The 23,834-nt window shown below is 52.0% G+C and overlaps 1 protein-coding gene across 4 annotated transcripts; it reads right to left on the reverse strand.

Annotated features, from left to right (window-relative positions):
- Positions 1–772: 772 nt before the first annotated feature.
- UBA1 (ubiquitin like modifier activating enzyme 1) lies at positions 773–23,285 on the reverse strand. Of its 4 annotated transcripts, none has more exons than XM_067722806.1 (26): positions 23,128–23,285; positions 15,041–15,157; positions 14,853–14,911; positions 14,584–14,752; positions 14,362–14,496; positions 13,299–13,405; positions 12,949–13,039; positions 12,710–12,842; positions 12,128–12,225; positions 11,887–12,033; positions 11,581–11,757; positions 11,351–11,455; positions 11,183–11,263; positions 10,661–10,816; positions 8,831–8,996; positions 8,483–8,679; positions 6,416–6,480; positions 5,979–6,174; positions 5,183–5,257; positions 4,874–5,063; positions 3,428–3,516; positions 3,041–3,133; positions 2,722–2,913; positions 1,440–1,541; positions 1,239–1,339; positions 773–1,101 (listed from the first exon to the last, which is right to left on the reverse strand). In XM_067722806.1, the coding sequence occupies exons 2-26, from the start codon at positions 15,155–15,157 to the stop codon at positions 966–968; spliced, it is 3,177 nt and encodes a 1,058-aa protein (XP_067578907.1). In that variant the 5' UTR covers positions 23,128–23,285; the 3' UTR covers positions 773–965. The 4 variants fall into 4 exon arrangements, with proteins under 4 accessions (XP_067578907.1, XP_067578906.1, XP_067578905.1 ...); XM_067722805.1 differs by having other exon boundaries at positions 23,113–23,245; XM_067722804.1 differs by lacking the exon at positions 23,128–23,285 and adding an exon at positions 19,858–19,922.
- Between the last annotated feature and the right edge of the window lie 549 nt (positions 23,286–23,834).

Genomic DNA, 23,834 nt, shown 5'->3' on the forward strand with positions numbered 1-23,834 from the left:
CGGAGTGCGGGCAGTTCTGCAGTCCTGGTGGGGCTTGTGGTGAGCCTCCTACTGTCTGCTCCAACCAGTCAACAACCCACAGCCGCTCTCTTCTCACAGGTGGGAGGCCTCAGGACAAGCAGACCAGGCCTGAGGGACAGGAAAGAGGCTTTTCCTTTACAGATGTTCTCAGCCAAATATTTTCATCAGAACTGCAAAGTGTGCACAAACACTGGCATTCCTCAGTCAAGCAGAGCTGTTGAGGCCCCTCTGCAGCAGGGAAGTTGAACTAAGGACACCACGGGCATTCCTAGCACTGGGAACCATGATGCTAAAGGCCTGTCCAGGGTCTGAGTGCTTCGGTCCAGGTGGGAAGAGATGTGCCCCAAGGACATAAGCCACAGTGACCAAGCCCTGGCCAACTGGTTGCCATAACTTTTCCCTTCACAGAGGGGGGACAAGGTTAGAGAAGTTAAAGGACTTGCTCAAACACTGCTCTTAACTACCTCTCAAAATCAATATGGCAGGGAGTTAGGAGCTAGAGATGGAGAAAGTGAATTTGAACCCACCTCCAGTGAAGTCACAAGGACCTAGGTACCTGCTCTCCACAGCTTCACTACTGCCTCCATTTCTTCCTAAGCAGGAAGGGCAGGAGGAAGACATGACAGTTCCCACATTTTCTCTGCCCAGGAAGCTGGCAGCTGGGGTGAGGCTGAGCCCTTTTGGTTACTATCTGAACCAGACAGCTCCAGAAAGTCCCTTCTTTCCCTGGAACCAGCAGCTATGTCACATCTGGGTTTACAACGCTTTATTAGGATTCAGGTTCCAAACAAGGTAGGAAGCAGCGGCAAGAGGGTTCAGGTAGAGGGACGAAGAGGGAACACCAGGCTTGGGTAGCTGGCCGATGACAGAGGCCAAATGGGAGCCCTGGGCTGGAAGGGGTCTGGAGAGGGGGCCTGGGGTCAGTCTGTAGGAGAGGATAGGGGTCAGCGGATGGTGTATCGTACATAAGGGACCTCAACGTCCTCGCCACTCTCGTCGTTGCAGCACAGCTCAAGCACCAGGGCCCGCACATGGCGGCCCAGCTTTCGCTTCGACACACGGCTTACGATCTCTGTCATCCTGGGGGCGGGGGAGCAGAGGGTCAGGGAGGCAAAAAGTAAGTGAAGAGGGGCAGGTAGCTGAGGGCAGAGGAGGTGAAGGGCAGTGAGCAGGAGTGGGACAGCTGCCAAGTTGAGGGTCCCCACTACCCAACTCACGGCTGATCCAACCGTTCCTTGAGCTTGGCAGCCGGCATGAAGAAGGAGTAGAGCATAGACACACCCTGGGACAGCATGGTGATCTCCAGCTTATGCTCTGTCTGGAGGAGAAGGGGGAGGACAGCAGTGTCACGGGGGTGGACAGGCCAGCCAGTCACCTGCACACTCCGCCCCCAGTGGGGTGAGAGAAAGGGGTCTCACCTTGAAGTAGTCAAGGAACTGTTTGAGGGTCATCTCCTCACCATTAGACTGCAGCCCCTGTACCTCAAAGCGATCCCACAATGTCCACTCTTGGTTATAGTACTGTGGGACAAGGAGCAGGCCAATGGGATGGGGGCCACCAGAGGGCGCAGCCCCATCAGTCTCCCCCTCCACTCATGCAGACATGCTAAGTCAGATCACAAGCCTCTTGTGTCCAAAACTTTCTCATGGCTTTTGTCTTGCCTTGAGTAAAGAATGAAACCCTTATGATAATGGAGATAAGGCCTTAAGTCATTGGAATCCTATTCTTTTCTCCTCATTTCCTATCCCCTCATCCTTTCACTCACTCTGTTCTAACGACTTCTTCCTCAAACATCCCAGGCACACTCCTACCTCAATATCCCCGCAGAGACTGGCCCCTCTGTCTGGAATGCCTTCCCGGCAAATCCTTCATGGCCTGTCTCCTCACCTCCTCCAAGTCTGGACTCACATGTCATCTTCTCCGTAAGGCCACTCCTGATTATCCCACAGCTAAAATCCCAAACCCATCCCTTCACCACCTGGTACTCTCAAGTTCTCCTTATCCTGTTCTTTTTTTGGGGTTCCAAAATCATTTATTGTGTTACTCTATTTCAGGAATATAACCTTAGCACCTGTAAGAGTACCTAGCATGCAGTAGGTGCTCAGTAAATATCTGAGTGAATGACGAAGAAGCAAAAGCATTTCACATACTAAGCACCCAATAAATTTTGGGTGCTACTATTGTGCAGTTATTAATCATAATCTACTATTCAAATATCTTTTCTGAGGTCTTCCACAAGCAGAATCAGACCGGTACTTAGCACATAGAAAATACTAAAAAAAAAAAAATATGGGGCTTCCCTGGCGGCGCAGTGGTTGAGAGTCCGCCTGCCAATGCAAGGGACACGGGTTCGTGCCCTGGTCCGGGAGGATCCCACATGCTGCGGAGCGGCTAGGCCTGTGAGCCATGGCCGCTGGGCCTGCGAGCCATGGCCGCTGGGCCTGCGAGCCCGGAGCCTGTGCTCCACAACGGGAGAGGCCACAACAGTGAGAGGCCTGCGTACCGCAAAAAAAAAAAAAAAAAAAAAAAAAAAATATATATATATATGATGAATGAATAAATGAACAAGGGGGTAAACAAAAGGAACAGGTACACACTGACAGAAACCCTCTCCTGGTGACAGGCTATGAAGCAAACTAGAGCCAGCTCTACAGAGCAACACCCACCCACAAATCCACTTCCCCTGATGCAGGCCCTCACCTGATGACGGGGTGCTGCAAGGGGTTCGGAGAAGCCAAAGAAAGGCAGGGCCAAATTGAGGAAACCATTCTTATAGGAGTCAAGCTGTCGGTGCCCCTGCACCACCTTGTACAGCTCTAGACACACAAGGCCAACCACGGCTGCTGTGGTCGTGGCAATGGCTGGGATGATCTTTCCTGCAATCAGCTTGCTCTGTGAGGAAGGAAAGGATCAGGGAAGGAAGTTAAGGGTAGAAGAAGCTCATATTCTACAGAAGGGATAGAATGTGGGCAACTGCAGCCTGGGAGGGGGTGAAACGTCAAGTCTAGATTTGCCTCACCTTGTGCCGGTCTGCAGGGGGAATGTCATAGTTCTCTGCCCGGAGGTTGGATGCAGCCACAATGAAATCCATATGGAAGTTGCTGTCATCATCCTTTTATGAGTGAGAGGTTAAGGGAGGAGGGTGGGGAGACAATAAGGAGAGGATCAGAGGAGGAAGAGGATTCCTGGCCTCCGGAGACACAAGCATCCTCCACTGCAATTACCTGCTGGGCTCTCAGATCACAAAGCATGGCTGGGAACATCTATTCGTTCAGGGCCCCATAGTAGGCCTGTGATCCAATCCCACAAAGGCCTGGGGCTGCCTCTAGATCCCCAGAACCTGTTCTGTCCTGCCCATCTGTGCTTAGCCCATCCCCACTGCCTGCCCAGGGCCCCCACCCAGCACCTTCTCGAAGTCAATGGGGTACATCTTGAACCCAGGGAGCTTTTCTGGACTGGGCAGTATGGCCTTGAGCTCCTCCAGACGACTGTCATCTGCAGGGAGAGAGGAACACCGTCAACCCTTTAGACCCCAGGCCAGGGTCTAAGGTAGAAACAGGAGCCCAGGTGGGGCAAAAGGTGTTTAGGTAGATAAAGGATTTGAAAAGGAAAGACATCCTGGGAGGGAGGAGGAGCAATGGGGAGAGAGAGAGCAGGACAACAGAGTACAAACCTGAATAAGACAGGGGACAGGGGGCAGGTATATCAAGAGAGAGGTATCTCTAGAGACTCTAAGGAACTGAAAATGAAGACATTAGGAGAAAGTGGGGATGGACAGATCAGGATGGGAGAGCTGTAGATCTCAGGAAGAATGATGCAGAGAGAGGTGGGGAGACATAAGAGGATACAGGGGAAAAAGGCAGGGGAAGATACATAGAGGGGAAGTTGGGAGAAATATGCAGATGTGGATATTGAGGTTAAGATACTGGGGGAAAGAATATATGAAGAGTGGAGAATAGGGGCATATACAGAGGATGAGATAGGTGAGAAAAAATTTTATACACATGATAGATACATCTTATATATACCCTATATATGCTGTGTATGTGTGTGTGTGTGTATATATACACACACACACACAAAGTTTATATATATTTTACATAGACCTTGCATATGTTTTATATATATTACACACAGATACATACGTATGCATGTATATGAGGAACAAGATGGAGGAAATACACAGAGAGGAACATGACAGATATATATTTGGGGAGGAAGATGGGGACATGGGAGAAAATAAAAACAGCCACATTCGTTCATTTGTATGTTGTGTATGGCTGCTTTTGTGCTTCAACTGCAGAGGTGATTAACTGCAGCCACTATATGGCCTGCAAAGCCTAGAAGAGTCACTGTTTGGCCCTTACCCCTGATATACAGCATGAGCTGGGGGAAAGAGATGGAGAGAGATGGGGAACTGGGGCAGAGATATGGAGAGGGAGATGAGGGAAACTGTGAAGAGCAATACCATGGCAAAGATGCACACAGAGGAACATGGCGGTGGGAAGATGGGGCAGATACCAAGGGAGCAAGACCATTGGCGGAAATCACACCCTCCAGATAAACAGATCAAGAAGAAACAGAGAAAAGTTGTTCTTTCCAAGGGAAACGCACACAGAGCAAGAGAAACAAACAGCTAGTTCTCCTGAGGGCCAGGGAGTGGGGAGGAGGAGGCAGGAGGGATAGAATTTAACCCAACCGACCCTCATTTCAGAGCAAGGGAGGCTCAAAGGAAGGTGTGGGGAAGCCTTAGGCCAGGGGTTGCAGAGCAGTGCCAGGGGCAGAGAAGGCTGGACTGGGCAGGGGACAAGTTGGGGTGGTGACTCCTGGCCGACTGGCCAAACATCCTCACCAACAGAGGCATTGGCGCTCTGTAGCTCCTGGTCAGAGACATGGATCTTGACGCCGGACTTGGGGGTAAACTCGGGGACCTGCACAAACTGTAGGAGCGCTGCCACAGCATCTCGGTCCTGAGAGCCTGTCAGCCCATAGGTCTGGGCAAACAGGTTGGCAGCAGCCATCACGTAGTCCAGATGCAGAGGCTAGGAGAAGGCAGGGCCCAGAAGGGTGAGCACGTCCACCCTCACCTGGGGAGTCTCGGCCTCCTTCCCACCCACGCACCCTCCACCTGACCCTAGGAGACCCCAAGGAGGAGACTTACATTGTTGACATCAAAGGTGAGCGGGTGTGGACAGCGTTTGGGCCCAGACCAGAATGGAGCTCCCGAGCTTGTGAGCTAAGGAAGTAGAGAGAATTTTGAGGAGCAGGACCTGAGATTGGAGTCCTCTCTAACAATCCTAACTTCTCACCTTGGCCCTGGATGTGCCCTGACTCACTATTCCTGGCTGGGCACGCGCAGGGGGCTAGAATAGATCATGAACAACCTAGACTGTAGGGTCCTGTAGATGGAAGTGCTGATGCCAGGCTGAATGAAACAGGGGCACCTCACTGAAAAAAAACTCCTGGCACTCACTCTGTGCTAGCCACACAGCCATTTAACAAACTCTTATGAATTGCTAGGCACTGTACTAAGCTAATATTAATAAATCCTCACAAAAACCCTCATGAGGTAGATTACTGTTATCTCTACTGATGAGGAAACTGAAGTACAGAGAGAAGGTATGTGACTTGCCCAAATGAAAATGGAGCTGGGATTTGAACCCCCACTGATTCCTGAGCTCTTAACTCCAAAATCTCTCCACTATGATCCTTACAGTCCTGGGAGGTGGGTGAGTCAGCCCACACCACAGGTAAGGGAAACAGAAGTGAAGTCTCTTGCTCAAAGGAAAGGGGACAGCAAAAACAGGTCGAGTTTAATCATTCGTGTGAGACCCCCATGCTTGGGGCATCTGCCACAGCTGGACTAATGACCGAAAGGAGCCACACGGAGAACGCACAGCAGGCTCCTGTTTCTGGGAAACGCATCCCACCAAATGGACCTGGCAAGTGGGCGTTACCTGGTCAGGAGGGAAGTTGTGCAGCAGCTGCCGGATGTTGTTAGAGTACTGGGTGTGCCAGTGGTGGCAGGCCCAGGCCACACAGTCGGCCCAGGTACATGGCCGCTGCAGCACCAGGCTGCGCTGCACGGCCTCCAGCACCTCCAGGGGTTGGGTGCCCGCCAGCCGCAGGGTCCGCTCCACAAACTTGGGGTCTCTATCAGGAATTGGAGGGGTCAAAAGGGCAGGATTACACAGCGGCCCCAAGCGTGGGCTCCAGGGCAACCCCACTTTCTCCACGGAAAGCTACTCCTGACCCCCAGTGGAATGAGGCCCCAACATTCACTGACTCACTTGAGAAGTGTGCCTGGTGCTGGGTGTCACACTGGTGAGGAAAGCAGACAGGATGCTCTGGCTGGAGGGCAGTGGGTGGGGTGAGGGGGCATTTGGTTACTTACGTGAGGTACTGGTTGACGTTTTCTGCCGGCTGCTTGAAGAGGCCTTCAAACTCATCTCTAGCCCACTGCAGACAGAGCAAACAGATTACAGGGGGCGATGGTTGACAAAATGGGCTTCTGGAGGCATTAGAAAGACCATCAGTGAACAAATCAAACAGGATGAACAAAGCTGCTCTGGCAGAAGGTAAGCCCCGCAATCACTGTTCCCAACCTTCCCCACTCCACCCGCCCCCAGCACCTCAATTTGAAAAACCAATGAACTTCATCTGGACAGCAGTTACACTAGTGAATGCGTGAAAAAAATTTAGTTCTGTGTACCTTACGTGAGGTATGTCATGCCTCAATAAAAAAGAAATAATTCAGTTACGTGTATTTTTAAATTACATTACATATTTAAAATTACGGTCCTATACAGGCCCTGAGGACTCAGCAGCAAACTGGACAGAGGCTCTGCCCTCTGAGAATTCCTAGAACAGTAAGTGCTGTCACTGGTGAGGGGGTTTGGAGGATATAGATGTCAGAGATCAAAACCAGCTCCGCTACACAGTATCTAGCTTTGCGACTTCAGGGACACACAGTGACACTTAACTCTGTGCCCTCCTTTCCAAAACAGATACTGTAACAGTAGTATGTACCTCACGGGTTGCCAAGTATGTATATATTTAAAGTTTATTTAAAACAGCACCAGATACATAGTGAATGCTAAATGCTTTACAACCCCATAAAGTATATACTACTGTCACCTCCATTTCATCAAGGCATGGAGAGGCTAAGTCCAAGGTCACTCATGGCCTAGTGAGTCTGTGGTGGGTGCACAAATACAAAGACACCCAGTCTGGAACTGCAGGGGCAGAAGGGAAAGTGATAGAGGGAACTGTTTTTTCCCCCCTCCCTATTTTGTTCCCACCGCCCCATACTTTTACTAAACGTTCTGAATGGTTTGCTCTCAAAGACTGTACTAAGAATCATCTGATAACACAATGGTTATCCTTAGGTTCTGGTCTGTAGGCCTAGGTGCTGGACAACCTAGATATGTTCGCTTTGTAAAAAACTCAGCCAGATAATATGTGCACTGCTCTGTATTCTGTATGTATATGCATCACGCAAACAAAATCAACCTGGAAAACCAGCTATTAAACCCATTTTGAGCAACAGCGGGGGAAACCTGAATATGGACTGAGTATTAGAGACAAATAAGTAACTAGGAGAGACAGTAAGAATTACCATTAACTTTATTCAGCACGAAGGTGGTGTTTTGGTTAGACACGGCAGTTCTTACCTGGGGGCAGTTCTCACCTGGGAGAGATCTTGCCCCCAGGGGACATCCAGCAATGTCTGAAGACATTTTTAGTTGCCACAAATGGAAGGGGGTGCTACTGGTATCTAGTGGGTAGGAGCCAGGGATTCTGCTAAACATCCTACAGTGCTCAGGATGCCCCCATGATAAAGAGATATCGGGCCCCAACTGTCACCAGTGCTGAAGTTGAGACCCTGTTATGTGCGAATACATCCTCCCTTCGAAGAAGCAGAGGGAGTGAAGCATTGTGATGGCCACAATATACTTCACCAAAACAAGAAAAAGTCACATGAATCTATGAAGAGAATGTGGCAAAACGTTAACAAATGTTAAATTTAAGAGTATTTGAGTGTTCCCCACACTATTCTCTGTATCTGTCTAAATGCTGAAAAGTTTTCAAAACAAAAGTTAAAAAATGGCTTCCCTGGTGGCACAGTGGTTGAGAGTCCACCTGCCAATGCAGGGGACACGGGTTCGTGCCCCGGTCCGGGAAGATCCCACATGCCGCGGAGCGGCTGGGCCTGTGAGCCACGGCCACTGAGCCTGCGTGTCCAGAGCCTGTGCTCTGCAATGGGAGAGGCCACAACAGTGAGAGGCCCCCGTACCACAAAAAAAAAAAAAAAAAAAGTTTTAAAAAAAAGAATGAATCATTCTAGAAACCAAGGTTGCAAGATAGAAAGTAAGAGAGGAAAGTTTAAAGAAAAAGCACAGGGGCCAGTGGCCGCGAGGCCGGGTGCCTGACCCCTGCCCTCTCCCCCCATGCTGATCACCTGCAGGGTGTGCTCGATGGCATTGGGGAAGTTCTTCAGTGTGCAGATGGGGATGGACTTTTCAGGCGGGTCCTGGCTGGAGCTGTATGATTCTGTCAGGAAGGGGATCACCACCTGCACATTGCCCTTGGTGCCCAGTGTGCCTGACTCCAGCAGTGGCTTACGGTAGTACACGCAGCGGCGGTCCATGTACATGCCTGGGGGGCGGGAGGGGTCACAACAAAACGTGAGTGCCAAGAAATGGACATCAGGAGAATGGAAGACAGGCACCTCCAAGATACACACACACACACACACACACACACACGCAAGTTGGCCCCTGACCTCCTCTCCCGCCTCCAAACTCACGGGCATCCACATTATCCAGGGCGTTGGCCACACCATCCAGGTTTTGGAAGAAATCGTCATCATAGATGCGCTCGGTGTCAGGGCCTACACGGTTCTGGTGGCTTGTCACTCGGATGTGCGGATTCATCTGGCGCACAGCTGCAGCAGCTGTGTCAGACTTTAACTTCTGGGGGGGGCACGGGTAGGAATGGGGGAACAGAACTCAGTTATTCATGCATGCACCAGCGAACCTCCACAGAGCTGTCCTCCTGAAGGCTGGCTTATTTAATGCTGGGAAGAACCAAGCCCTGAGTTCAGGAGGCTCCCTGGTTTGGCAGGAGACAGTTCGTGACAGTACCACATGGCTAGGGCTGTGACGGATATGGCAGGGGCTCAGTGAAAAGGGAAGCAGTGCACAGACACAGGCTGGAGACGATAGGCCAGCCACTTGTTCTTCTGCCTACCCAACTTCTATTGTTCTTGCAGTTAACGGCACCCAGGGCTGGGGAACATTCCCCCAAACAAAACAGAATCTTAGCACACAGACAAGGAGGATCCTTTCAAAGTCCAAATCAGGTCACGTCCCTCCTCTGCTGAAAACCCTCCCTTGGCTCCCACCTCCACTGAAGGCAAAATGAGTTGGCCCCCGTTTCCTCTAGCTCATCTCCTATTACCCTCCCACCTCAGGATCTTGGCCTGGAGCACTCTTCCCCAGAAGAAGGGACTCTATTCCCTCATGCCCTCCAAGTCGGCAGAAATGAGCCCTTCCTTAACCACTGTAATCAAAACTGCAAACCGATCTCCCTGGCCTGCCCACTTCCCTCATCTTGTTTTTGTTGTTTCCTCTGCACAGCACTTATGGACGTTAACTATAAACTTCGCTATTGTACTGTGCTGTTTACTGTCTGTCCCCGTCCACTAAAATCTTTGTTTCCTTGGTGTACCTAGAACAGAACTTACTCAATAACTACTTGGTGAATAAATGAATGAACAAAAGGGGAATCGATCCTGGCCAGGCAACAATGACACTGTCCCCTACAGAAGGCTTCCTAACTAGATCACCATATAACCCAGCTTCTATCTGTGCAGAGAAGAGTGAACCTAGCACAAGTACTCTCCTAGGAAAGAGGCCTGCTGGCCAGGTTGGCCCTTGGCTGCAGTCTGGGAACCTGGACTTCTGGAGGGTTCTTGCCATTCAGTACCTGGTAAGGGCTTCTCACTGTGCCTAGACTGCTTAAGCAAACCCTGTGGTTTATGCTGAACTCCTGCTCTCCTTCTGGGAGTCTGGAATTTGGGGACATTACCAGCAGAAGGTGCCTATGTGACCAGACCACAGTAAAAACCCTGGGTACTGTGTCTCTAACGAGCTTCCCTGGTTGGCAACATTTCACGTGCTGTTGCAACTCGCTACTAGGGGAATTACGCATGTCCTGTGCAACTCCACTGGGAGAGGAGTCTTGGAAACTTGTGCCTGGTCTCCCCCAGACTTCACCCCATGAGCCACTTCCCTTTGCTGATTTTGTTACGCATCCTTTTGCCAGAAGAAATCGTTAACTGTGAGTACAACTACATGCTGAGTACTGCTGAGTCCTAGGGGACTAGTGAATCATTGAACTTGGGACCCCCAACACACTGTCCCAACCAGCACTCATAAGAAGTCAAGGAAAAAGAAAAAAAAAAAAAGGAGATAAAAAACGGTAGATTCGATGGAAGGGTACTCAATGTTTGTTGAACGAGTGACAGAGAGAAGGTGAAGGAAAGAAAAAGGTGGTAAAGCCCCTTTTCCAAGAATGAGAACAAAAGAGGAAAACAAGATGACAAAGTCCCACCTCCTACCCCCACCACTCTCACCGTGACGTCCCAGGGCCGGAACAGAAACTGTCTGTTCAGATTTGACTTCTCAATGGTGTCCATGTCTGTGATGACAATTTCTCCGCCCTCCCCACAGCCCAGCCCAATCATGGCAAAGTTCTTGAGCAGTTCACAGCCAATGGCCCCTGCGCCCACCTAGAAGACAGCCAAGAAGAGAGAAAGAGGCTAGTCAGGATGATGCAGGTCAGTGTGAAGTCACTCATCACTCCTCACTCTCACTCCCCTTGAAGATAGCAAGAGAGGGGAGAGGTGGGTCTAGTGCCACATCCTCAAGTGCCAGGGCTATGAGAAATAACCCAGGCATCTGAGGGAGGAGGCACAAGATGATGGAAACAGAAGGACACACCAGGCTTTCCCTCAAGATAAAAGAAAATGGCAAAAGTCATGCGGTAGAGATTTAAGAACCAAAGACCCGCCCTCAGGAGGCAGAAGGAGACCCCTTAAGAGGTAGCCAGAGGCCACAGGAGATGAAGAAAGTGGCTGTCCCAGTGGATCACTCACCAGGAAGTACTTCTGCTTGCCCAACTTCTCTTGCAGGTGTGAGCCAAATACAGCTACCTGCCCATCATAACGGTTCTGGCGCTGAGGAATGCAGAGGGAGAAGGGTCACAGAAAGGCCTCACCAGAAATGCCCCCAATGACATCTCCCCCAGGGCCCCACTCACATACCGGGAGGCACTTGTCCTCCGTGAGGGCCTCTTTGTCCTCGGGGAGACACTCCAGTGCATCAAAGTACAGCCACTGCATGATGGGCATAAACTTCCCGGAGCAAGCCTGGGGATTGGGCAGGACAGGGCAAGTGGTCAGTGGTTAACTGGGGCCTGACACAGAAGGACAAGCGATGGAATCAGGGAGGTGTCTGGCCCAACCCAACCCTGTCCTTCTCCATCTGTGCTGACCTTCATGACCTCCTGGGCAGCTAGACCCCCGATGAAGGCATTTATCGGTGCCAGATCCCCAGCAGCCACATATGCCAGCTTTCGGATGAGGTCCTCATCCAGGCTGTCCTGCTGCACCGCTGGCAGGGCTCGAGCATTCACAGCCCGGGCCAAGGTCACCAGCTCTGTGGCATCCTCCTGGTGGGGCAGAAGGAACCAAGAGCATGCCTGTGAGGCCACTGTGGGGGGTGGGGGGCTAGGTAGAGAGGCACTGTGGGCCTTCGATGCCAAGGTCATCTGCCCTGGCTGGCTCACCCACCTACCCACCTCATTGCGGGGCCGAGGGGGCCGGCCATGCTGAGCACAGAACTGGTGCAGGGCCTGGAACCCAATGTGCAGCTGGGCGGGGTGGGAAAACTTGGCGAAGTCCGTCATCACAAAGTCAGGCTCTGCCAGGGAGGCCAGCAAGGATTTCTGTGGGGGGCGGAGCATCAGAACCAGAAGAGAAGAATGGAGAACATGGAAATGCCTGGCACCACCCCCAGAGCCCACTACTCCCCACACTCACAAAGCTGATCTTCTTGGGTACTTTGACCTGGCTGACGATGCCTCCACGGATATAATCAGAGAAGTTGGAGGTGTCACAGATGCTAAAGGTGTAAGGACCTAGGGTAGACAGGGAAACTGTCAGGCTACCCACCCTTCCTAAAACCCACAACACCCACAAGATGAGGAAAAATCCATCCCTGACCCAGCCCAGACATCAGGAGTAATCGATTCCACTCGAACTTCAGAAACCATCTACCCTCTCGCCCAGCTCAGAGCCCATGGGACCCTGTGTCCCTGACCCCAAGTCTACACTAGAAGACATTCTCTGCTCCCTGTCCGAATCCAGTCAGACATGAGTGGATCCTCTGATCTGCTTTGTTCAAACACCAGAGACCTTTTCCCCCTCAATGTAGATACCAGGAGCCTCTTCTAGGAACAGCTCAAACACGAGACAGCACTTCTCCCCCATGTCCCCAGCTCTGGGTGGACCCCAGGGGACTCTGTCTCTGGTTCATCTCAGACACCCAGGATGTGTCTCCCCTCACGCAGAGTCCAGGGAAACACCTCCTATCTGCCATGATTCCCCATGGCCCTAGCTCACCCAGGACTTTGATTTCCATGGGCTGACTTCCATTGAGTTCAATCATGCCCTGTACTTCCGAAAAGGAGACAAAGTCGCCACTCTCAAAGCCATGCCGGGCCTCATCCAGACAGGTAACCACACCGGGGTTGTCCTGGTTAAAGGAGGAGTACCTCAGAGGCAGGCCCAGGGTACCGGGAGCAGACAGGAAGGCCTGCCGCCCATCTGCCTGCCAGGACCCCTGAGGCTGCCCTCCTCACCTTGGTGACCATAGAAACCATAGCACTGAGCGGCTGCTCCCCATTGGAATCTGTGAGGATCATTTTCTCTCCAAAGTCACAGAAGAGCTGCCTGTAGAGGGAGGCAACAGGGCTGATGCTCGAGTCCCATGCGCTCAGGGACCCCACGTGTCCCTCAAGATGCAGCAAGTACTTGCTGAGCAAATTCAGCCCATCACTGCTGGGAATCAGATGGCACTCATGCTACATGGGGTGAGGTAAAGACACAACATCCAAAACCCAAGGGGCTGAGGGGGGCTGAGGGCAGTCAGAGGTTGGGGGTCTTTTCCTGGGCATGGCAGGGGTCAGGGGAAAAGGGTGGGGGCACTCACCCAAACAGGCCCCGTGTGTCTGCTACCACCAGCTTGATGCCAAAGCTGTGACAGAACTCACCCACCCGCAGCTGGTCCTCCAGGGGGGTGTTGGTGAGGACCACCACCTGTGGAGAGATGGCAGCTCAGGCGAGGGCCCAGCACCAGGGGAAAGGGGAAAGGGGGAGATGGTGGAGGAAGGCTGGTGCGAGGCCTCAGGGAGTCCTTAAGGCTTTGCTGGTTCAGCTCTCTATCACAAATACAAAGTATCTACCATGTATCAGATTCAGCCCAGGTGAAACTCAGTGAAGAGAAATGTGAATCCCTAAACTATGGCAGGCAAGGTAAAGAGGCAGCTGGGAGGACAGAGTCTGGACAACAGCTGATTCCTTCATTTGCCAACACCCACTGCTGCCTGCCTACAACCCTGCCATGCCCTGCGAGACACAGAAGTAAAACTTCATCCTCAGCCAAAGTCTGAGCTCACTCCTACCACACCCACTTGCTCCCAATTCTCAGGACAACACCTGCTCAGCCATGATCCTTGGGACTTAGCTCTCTGCCTGAATGCCCACCCATTCCATCAGGGTGAGCTCCCATAGCTACATCAGGGTTCGGCAGCCGTGTCCTGGCTTGCTGGGACACCCCAGGGCACAATCTCAGCTCCCACAGCTCCTCTTTCCAGCCCAGGGTTTTTATTTAATAAAAAACCAGCTGCTATTCTAAGTGCTTAGCCCTCACAAAATCTTTATGAAGTCGGCATTATTACCATTCCCATGTCTACAAACAGACAAAAGGCAGGCACAGGAGACTCAGTGACCTGCCCAAGGTCACACCAGTACAATGAGAGACTTGTGCCAAGGCGGTTTGGCTCCAGTCTGTGCACTATGCTGTCCTGTCTGCTGGCTCACATCTTCCCCCTGAAGAGGCAGGTCCAGCGTCTAAAGCCTGCTCGCATCCCCTAGCTGCAGCCTCAGCATGAAACCTGGCACCCGGGCTAGTCCATTAAATATTGATCATATGAATAAACCAGAGATGGGCTCTGAGAGAACTGGGCAGGAGGTCGGGCGGTGGCCCAAGGTACCTGGAAGCCACTGAGGAAGTCCTCTACGAGGGGTCCAGTATAGGCGCTGACAGGCACGTAGCTGTTGAGCTCAGCCAGGTGGGGCTGGGAAACCTCAGCCCGGTTTTTCCCAATGTCCTCCTCCCGCAGGTAGAACTGCAAAGGGGAATGAGGAAAGAAATGAACTGGCTGTGTAGCCTGGGGGATGGGGTCTCAGCAGAGAAGGGCGATGGGAAGAGGTACCTGTGAGGAGAGGTCGGCCCACTGGGCAGTGCCCTGGTCATGCAGAGTGACAGCCTTGACCCCACCAAGGATGATGTTCTTGGCAATCTCCACGCCCAGGCCCCGCAGGCCTGATACCAGTACGCTGGACGTCTGGAGCCGCTTCATTGCCTCATGGCCTAACACATACCTGCCAGGTTAGGGGGTGTCTCAGGTCAGGGCCAGGCCCTTCTGACCCTATCCACTCAGTGCCCCCTCCCACCTCACAGTCCAACCTCGGCCCCACTTACAGCTGCCGGGAGTAAAGTCCCTCATCTATGTCTGCTTCACTGCCGTTCTTCGCCATTCCCTAGAGATGGAGGGGAAGAACAGGTTCAGGGAGACATGCAGGAGGAGGGGAGGGACAGATGGGACAGCGATACAGAAGACTTTCCCACCCACCACCCCGCCTGCCAGTCTCCAGGAAGAAGACACTCACGTTGGTTGGCACCGAGGGCACTTTGGACAACACGGAGTGGGCAGGGGAACAGTTAGAACCCGGCTTTGGATCAGGCCCGGACACGCAACGTTTCTTGGACAGCGGCGAGCTGGACATCTGGAAGGAAAAAAGAGATCAGAGATGAGCCTAGGGCATGTGGGTGTTCCTGTTGGTTAGTGGTGATTGTGGGGAAAGGGAAGACGTAAGGGCTAATATCCCCATTTTACAGAAGAGGAGACAGGTACAGAGAGGTGAGGTGATTTGCCCAGGGTCACACAGCTGTCAGAGCTAAGATCTGAACCCAGGTGGTCTGGCTTGCAATCCATGCTGCTAACCACTAGGCCATTCGCCTTTCTCCCCAGCCCAGCATAATGAGCGAGAGACTCCAATACTGTCGGGGAAAAGGAGTGACAAGAATGTACTTGTCAGGAAGTCAGAGAAAGGATGTAGCTTCAGGTCAGACCCTGGCACTCCTTGACAGTCATCATTTAACCCCTATGGCCTCGGTTCCCTTGCCTGTAAAACAGGGGTGAGAAGAGCACTTACCTACCCCATGGAGCTGTTGATGTGACGAGATATAACACAGACCAAAAAGCCTGGTACAGAACAGGTAGGCAATAGCAAGCAGCCCTCCTCTCCCTTAACTCTAGTGACAGGGGTTTGAGAGGGAAACGCGGCTTGGACATCCATCAGGGTGGCATGATGGCAGGAGATATTGTGCTGAGAACTCAGTTCCCAGGGGGGCTCACGGAGGAGAGTTTCACAAAATCCAATCTGCTTCCCACCACCCCCAGCTCTGGGAGGGGAAAACACCCAGGGCCAATAAAAGAGGTCGCAGGGAGAGAGAAAACACACACTTCCCAAGCCCTGTCTGAGTGTGGAGTCCCTAAAACAGATCAACAATAATGATAAACGAATATTTATTAGGAGTCCTCCCTGGGCCAAATGTCAAACACAGATCACTTTATGATCTGTGCCTCACTCTGTCCTCAGGGCACCCCTGTGGGGTTTGGACTACTATCAGTAACACTCGCAACTCACATTGGAGGAAAAGAAACTCACTCAGGGAAGTTTGGTGACTTGACCTAGGTTCCCACAAAGAGAGTGGCCAAGCTGGAACCACCCGGGGATCTGCTGACCCTGAGGCCCAGGCTGCTTCCTGATGTTATGGCGTTTCATCCCCTCAACGGTCCTGACCCTGCAAGGAAGGGCCGAATGTCCTTGCCAGACAAATGGAAAAACCTGAGCTCATGAGGACTAGGTCCCAGAGACAGAACAATGCAGGCTGCTGTGGAAGTGAAACTGGCGGGGGGGGGGGCGGGGGGGGACTGGTTCCAGACGCTGGAGACAACAGGACCCCCAATCACTCCCCCCCACCCCCAATGCTCCTCTGAGCCTCTGTTCTCCTACACTGAGCCTTTTCTGACACCCAATCACACCAAGTACCCCCACTGTACCTAAGATTCCATCTTGGCGCTTGTCACATGCTAGCACTAAGCAAGACGACAGGAGCTCTCTACCATCTACCAAGAGCTTACTGCCTGTCAATCTCAGAGTAAAGGGCTTTGTATAATCCTAACAATGCCTATGAACCAGATAACCTTATACCCATGTCACAAGTAAGAAAACAAAGGCTAAGAGAACTCCAGTCACTTGCCCAGTCATGCAGCTGGTGCTGGACTGTTTGCCAATGCCTCCTGGGGGAACAGAGTCAGGACCCAGCTCAGGGCCCAGCCCACAGGGCTAAGAGATGAGGGGTGAGGGAGGGGGACCCAGGAGGCTGGCTAGGTCCAAGTCATCTAGCTGAACTGCTGGGAACGCCAAGAACCAACTTGGGTAGAAGAGGCTTGGTGAGTTAGTAGGGAGACCAAGGCAAATCATATTTTTCCATTTACTGACTTCCTGACGCGTGATACGTATCTCATTTCCTCTGAGCCCCCCTTTTTTTCCCCCAAAGCAGGGGCAAACAGAAATATCCTCAAAGGGCTGCTAGGGAGGTTAAAAGAGTCAAGGTCTGTGGTCAGAACTCAGAGGCTTAAGGACATAAGCTCCTCCCTGGGCACCTGCAGAGGCCTCCACTACTTAGTTATCGCCTTGCCTTGTCACTGATTTGGTTGTTTGGGACACACCATCTTCCCACTTCCGAAATCAGAGATGATCCAGGGCCAGAGAGATCTCTGCTATCTGGACCTTTGACATCTGGACCCCTAATGCTGGCAACAAGGGTCTAAGCAGGTTTTGGTTGATGGTCTGAGAGTGGATTTCAATCGCAGAGATTTGGAACAGGCCAGTCTCAAGGCAAGCAGAAGGGGTCTGGGGCAGAAACCCCAGAGAGGAGCTAAGATCCTCCACCCCCAGCATAAATTCGAAACCTTTCTCTCTCAACACATGCTCAGGCCCCAATTAGAACACATACACTATCAATTGTTCAGCAAAGCTGAACTGAGGCTTAGAGAGTTTCAGAACCTGCCTGAGGTCTCTAATCTGCTGATTTTGAAGCCTGAGCATTGTCTACCACCCAAACCAGAGAAGGAGGTTTGAGGTAGGAGTCCTGGAGCAGGTCTGAGAGAGGGCAGACACAGGGTCAAGTTATCAGGATAGAGAGAAGCTAGGGCACAGGATGCTGGGGCCTGTCAAGCCTCCTAGGAGGGATTAACTGAGAGGTCCCTGGGAATATAAAAGAGTCAGGAGACGGTTGTCTGAGCCCTTGGAGGCTCAGAGGGAGATGGGAAAGGGGATGTTAGAAGCCCTGGGGGGCAGGAGGGGTGGTGCTGGGCAAGGTTGTTAAGACTCATATCTGGGTCCTTGGAAAAGGAGTTTTTACGAAAGGGCCAGGAAGTTGCACCTGAGGCCCCAGCGGCTGCACAGGGAATGGGTGGGGGACTCTGCAGTCCAAGGAGGCTGTGGGAAGACGCTGGGGTCTGGGGGTGGGGGTGTTCTCCATCAGGGGGATGCTGGGGCCCTGGGGGGTCTTCACTGGTGGCAGAGGGAAATCTTTGACCAAAAATAACTGGGACTTGCAGGGAAAAGGTGTCTCTGACATTGATGTCAGAGTCCCAGGAGGCTATGAGGGTGGATGCTGAGGCCCGGGGTGGGGTCGTGGAGGGATTTCTAATGGAGTACAAAGGTCTTGTGTTGATCTCTGATTGGTACGTGCTAGGTACTGCAGCTGCTCTGAGGAGTGGAAAGGGGAGGCTGAGCCCAGACAGTTCTGGCCCTAAAAACTTCAGTAAGCAGATACTGGCTAGGTCCCCAGGTGGGGTTGGGTTTCTCTGACCAATTATGTGGGACCCCATGGAGGCTCGGAGAGTAGATGCAGAGAAAGGGGTTTCCTACTCTGATGGAGAATTGGACCTGTTGTGGGAAGGGACAACTGACAATGATGTTGGGGTCCTACGAAGCTGAAAGCCTAACTGAGGATGCTGGAATCCTGAAAGGCTCTGAGGGCAGATTCTTAGGCCTGATGTGAGGTTAAGGGGTCTGTGAGAGAAGCTGGAACCCCGGTTGGCTTTTGAAGGCAGAGGCTGAGTGAAGCGTGGGATTTGAGGCAAGACTCTGATGGAAGGGGCTAGGAGCCAACAGGGTCTGCAAGGGCAGATGCTGGCAGAGAGATCTCTGATGGAGGATTATATGTCCAAACAGTTCCTCCCTGGTGTCTGGTCCCCTGGGAGGCTCTGAGGGAAGATACTGGGGGTTATGAGTGTCTGATGGGGGAGATGCTGAGGCCTGCAAGAGGTACTCTCTGAAGAGAATACTGGGACCAGAAAAAAGGGTGCATTCTCTTAAAGTAAAGGAAGTCTCTAAGGACAGATTCTAGGAATTAAAGCAGTCTTTAAAGGTGAGTGCTATGTGGAAACCTCTGAATAGAAATGCTGGCCCGGAGAGGTTTTGGAGGGAAGATGCTGGGCCAAGGTGGGTTGGGAGACCTCTGAGATGTGGGGGAGTGTTCTCTGACATGGAGGCCAAGCGCAAATGGCCTTTCACAGGGTCTAGACTCCTTCAAAGCTGAGGGCAGAGGGTGGGGGGGGGAGTGTGTGTGTGTGTGTGTGTGTGTGTGTGTGTGTGTGTGTGTGTGTGTGTGTGTGTGTGTGTGTGTGTTGGGGGGGTAGGTTCTGAAGGAAGATGCTAGAAAAGACTCTTTTAGAAATGAAGCCAAATGGACCCTCCCTGAGGTCTGGCCCCTCTTGAAAGCTGCGAGGGCAAATACTGAGGAACTAGGAGTGAATGAAGAGAGATTCTGGGGAAGGTCTTTAATGACATACACTGGTAGGAGGCTTTGACCAGGAATATCGATCCCGTAAGTCTCTACTGCTGATTGGGGGAAGTTCCGGTCTGCGATGCAAGGCTCAGGATGGGGGTCAGGTCACTGACTAGGAATGTTGGCCTGAGTCTCTAAAAGCAGATTCTGGGGGTCTGACTCTAAGGTCAGATTTTGGAGCCCGAGGGACTGGGCTGGTCCCGGATGGGAAATGTCGGCCCCGCCCCAATATCTACCCCCCCCTTCTCTCCAACGATTCCTGCGTCCGAGTCATCACCGCCCGCCCCAACGTCAGCTTAGCCCTGCGCCGACCCAAGACCCTCCAATGCTTCGCGAAGCCCCTGCCCCGGCCAAGGAACTGAGAAAGGCCATTTGTTACCAATGCCGGTTCCCCGGGTCGCGCCGCCGCCAACTCCTCTAGGAGCCGAAGCCAAGCCCGGCCGCCACCCTCCTCCTTCTCCTCCTCCTCCTCCCTGCCGCCTGGGCCGCCTAGAATCGCCGTCGCTGCCTTCTCCTCCTCAGGCCGTAGTGGTTGTGCTCGTCCCTGGGACCTCCTTACCGTCAGCCGCTGCCGACACAAGATGGCGGCCGTTGAGCCCGGGGCCGGAACAAAACCTTGGGCCCCACCCCCAGAAACCCGGATGCAGGCAGGCCGCGCCCGTTTATGAATCATGCATGACGGCCCCTGCCTGTCTGTGACTCCTTCGAAGGCGAATAGCGCCACCTGGTGGTTACTATAGCAGTAACTAGGAAAACAGGTAAAACGACATAGAGGGCACGCCCATGGAAGGTGAATAATGAATACATTGTTACAGCCAGGCTACCATGGAAACCAAGAAAGGACATCAAGTCCACACTTCCTGATCGTGAATTATGCACGAGGCCGGGTGGCTGGTTGACTAACACCCTGCAACCAGAAAGCCAATGTTAAAACATGGAAGTCACACCCCAATGCTCATGAATAATGAATGATCTTGCTGCAGCCTGTAAGCCAAGGAGACCGAGGCCACATCTTATCATGAGTAATGCATGAGGCCCGGTGGGCAAGAACAAAAGAGACAGGTCCGCCCATTACTGCATCTAATACCCAGTAAGCAGGGAAATAGGGCTAACACAGGGAAAACACACTCCCCCAGCTCATGAATAATGAATGGTGATGCTGCAGCAGCCCAACCTGGAAACTCAGAGAGGTCAAGAAAGGTCCCACCCAGTTACTCATGAATTATGCATGAGCCTGAATGGACAGATACACTCAAGACAGCCCTCTCCAGCAAGTAGGGATTATGGTCCTCCAGGCGAGGCAACTTGGTCACCCCTTCCCGTTCATGAATGATGAAAGGTGCTGCAGAACCACAGGGGAAACCCAAGAGAAGTGCAGCTGCCTCCTCCCTTAACTAACTGCACCGGGGCTGCCTTGGTCCAACCAAATCCAGGTTTACCACATACCGCTGGCAGGTGCCTCAGTTTCTACAACTGTAAAATGGGGATAGTAGTAGAACCCATCTACATCGTAAAGGCAAAATGTGTCACTGTGAAAACCAGAGAATATGAACTACGGAATGAGCTCAGAGCAGTGCTGGCACAGGGCAACGCTAAATTTTTTAAGTATTATATATTAATTTAAAGGTGATATGTAAATATATTTTATATTAATATAAAATTACTTATGGGTGAGGGTGTACCCAGCCACTAGAGAAACCCCCAACTTGGGACATTATCTAAAAAATAGTGCCTTGAAACACCCTTCCAGAATTACACTGGAAAACAGAGTGCTAAGGCCACCAATGTCCATTAAATAGGTAGGAGAGACTACCAGGTCACCAGAGATACGACTGTATACCAAAGCCCCAGGCACACGATAAGCATCCAGTACGATTCTGTCAAATAATAATAATAATAGATCACATTAACTGATCGCCCACTATGTGGTGGTTCCTGTTGTGTGTCCTTTCCATGCACTGCACCACTGGTCTCAGGAATGCAGAGCAGGAAATCGGTTCCTTCTTGTCCTTCAGGTCTCAGCTCAAAGGTGACCTCCTTAGAGAGTTCTTAAACCCTCACAAAAATCATTTCCATCCACCGATGACTAGCTGTGTGACTTGGGACCAGGCACTTCACTTCTCTGGGCCACTGTTTCCCCACCCATAAAATGAGAACAATAGTAAACTACCTTGTGATGAAGCTTAAATGAATAAATATGTAGAAAGGTCTCAGAACAGTGCCTGGCAGGCAGTGCTACATGACTAACAGTAGTAGTAGTACCATTGAATTGGGTGGATGGGAGAGAGACATTATGACATTTGATTAAGACTACAGACTCAGGACTGTAGACTCAGACTCACTGACTGAGTAACCTTAGGCAAATTACTTAGTTTCCCGGTGTCCCAGTTTCCTCATCTATAAGATGGGACAATAATAACCTACCACCTAGAATTGTTGTGGAGATTAAACAGGCTAATAAAGTGCTAAATGAGTGTAAACTAATCTGATCATCATTATGCTCTTACTCATTTTTTCAGGCTCACAGAAAAATTTGCCAAAGATCACACAGCTGGCAAGGATCGATGGGACTTGAATCTAGAGCCTTTGCTGATAATCTGGGATTACTGGGCCGTAAGGAATGAACAATGAGCGAGGCCTCGTCCCTTCGCTGAGACGCAAAATTTAAATCCTGAAACCTCTAAGGGAAAGCTAACAGCGGATCATGCAGATGAAGCCGTAAAAGCTACGCCCCTCATGAATTATGCACAATGCCCCTAGAAAAGCCACAGAAAACTCGGGGTGCTACTCACCTTTACGCTTAATAAATGAGATCTAATTTGCCCGGCAGACTGCAGAACGCCCCTTTCAGCACACCCCTTCAGCACGCTGATCCACCCCCTCGTGAATAATTCATATGCTGACACTTCCAATGGACCAGGTGCGAAAAAGGCAAAAATGGTCTTCCACAGGGCTTCCCTGGTGGCGCGGTGGTTGGGAGTCCACCTGCCGATGCAGGGGACACGGGTTCGTGCCCCGGTCCTGGAGGATCCCACATGCCGCGGAGCGGCTGGGCCCGTGAGCCATGGCCGCTGAGCCTGCGCGTCCGGAGCCTGTGCTCCGCAACGGGAGAGGCCACAGCGGTGAGAGGCCCGCGTACCGCAAAAAAAAAAAAAAAAAAAAAAAAAAGGTCTTCCACAACAGCCCACCTCCTTATGAATGACGAATAAAGCCACGGTCCATGAAGGCCCCGTGGCACACTGTCCCCTCGGGAAGAACCTAGCACACTAGGTTCCGGTGTTACTTCCACAGCCTGGGCTGGGTGTTCCTGTTCCTAAAAAAACTTGTGGGCCCAGATGTGTCTAGTCTCTCCGCGGTGAGACATCATAACTGAACCAGAGGTCAAAAAGGCCATTCGATAGGTCCACATGCCATGTCGGTCCCAAACGTTCCCACCGTCACCAGAACCTTTCCTGAAACAAGCCCCCCAAAATTCCGCCCTGAGTTCAGGAACCTCAAACTTTGCCTCTACCTTGGGGAAGCACACCAAATCCTGCCTCGTGGACAGAGTATTCATACACGAACCCTAAGGGTCTCCCCAAACATCCCCCTAAACCCTGTCTCCAAGGGGTATAAACCCTGCCTCCGAGGGACGCTCCTTAAAACAGACTCCCAAGTCCCACCCCAGAGTCCCTAAACGCCACTTGCTAAGGGTCCCCTCAAAAACAGCCACCTCTAAATGCCACACCGGGCTCAGAGCCTCTAAATATGCCCATTCGGGGATCCCCGAAATTGAGCCCCCTCCCTCAAATGCTGTCCAGGGGGTTGGGGGTACCGTGCTCCAGCTCACCCCCTGCGCCGGGCGGAAGCCTCGCCTTCCTGCTGGAGATGAGCCGAAGCCACGGGGCAACGGAAGAGCGAACCACCTCCGTTGTACAAGAAGAGCCAGAGTTTCCGCGGGGCTCGGAAGCGCGGGGCCTTGGAGGGCCCCCTGTTTGGAATGTACCACAGATGCTTAGCTAGAGGGGCGCGCGCCCTTGCTTCTGCGGCGTCAGGGCCCTTGTCAGACCCAGATACCCCTATGGGTTGTGGTGGTACTTCACGAACGCGCGAGGCATGCTGGGGGTGGTAGTCCGGTCGGGCCGGCGCCTAGTGCACGTGGTGGGCATGAACGCCCAGGGTATGGGAAAATGTAAACCTGGGCTGCGGAGTTCCGGGAGCAGCCCTCTGGAGTGGGGGAGGTGTAGGAAAAGGGATCGGAACATGGGGGTACCTCCAGATGGAAAGGCACACCCATCCTACAGAGGGGAAAGCTGAGGCTCAGGTGGCCAAGGGAGTTCATTCATTTGACATTTTGGAGCTCCAGCTGTGGGCCAGGCGCCAGGGATTCTTCCTTGCCCTCACGGAGCTGACAGACTAGCGAGAGACAAGACCATAAATGTAACAAATAAGTAAAAATTATATTAGATACATGTGAATATAATATAAATTGTGTCTAATAAAATGTACATGTTAATATTACACAGTTTACATAACATGATAGCCAGTGTCAATATG

The sequence above is a fragment of the Pseudorca crassidens genome, chromosome X (assembly GCF_039906515.1).
Source record: "Pseudorca crassidens isolate mPseCra1 chromosome X, mPseCra1.hap1, whole genome shotgun sequence".
In the NCBI taxonomy this organism is placed as follows: Eukaryota; Metazoa; Chordata; class Mammalia; order Artiodactyla; family Delphinidae; genus Pseudorca; species Pseudorca crassidens.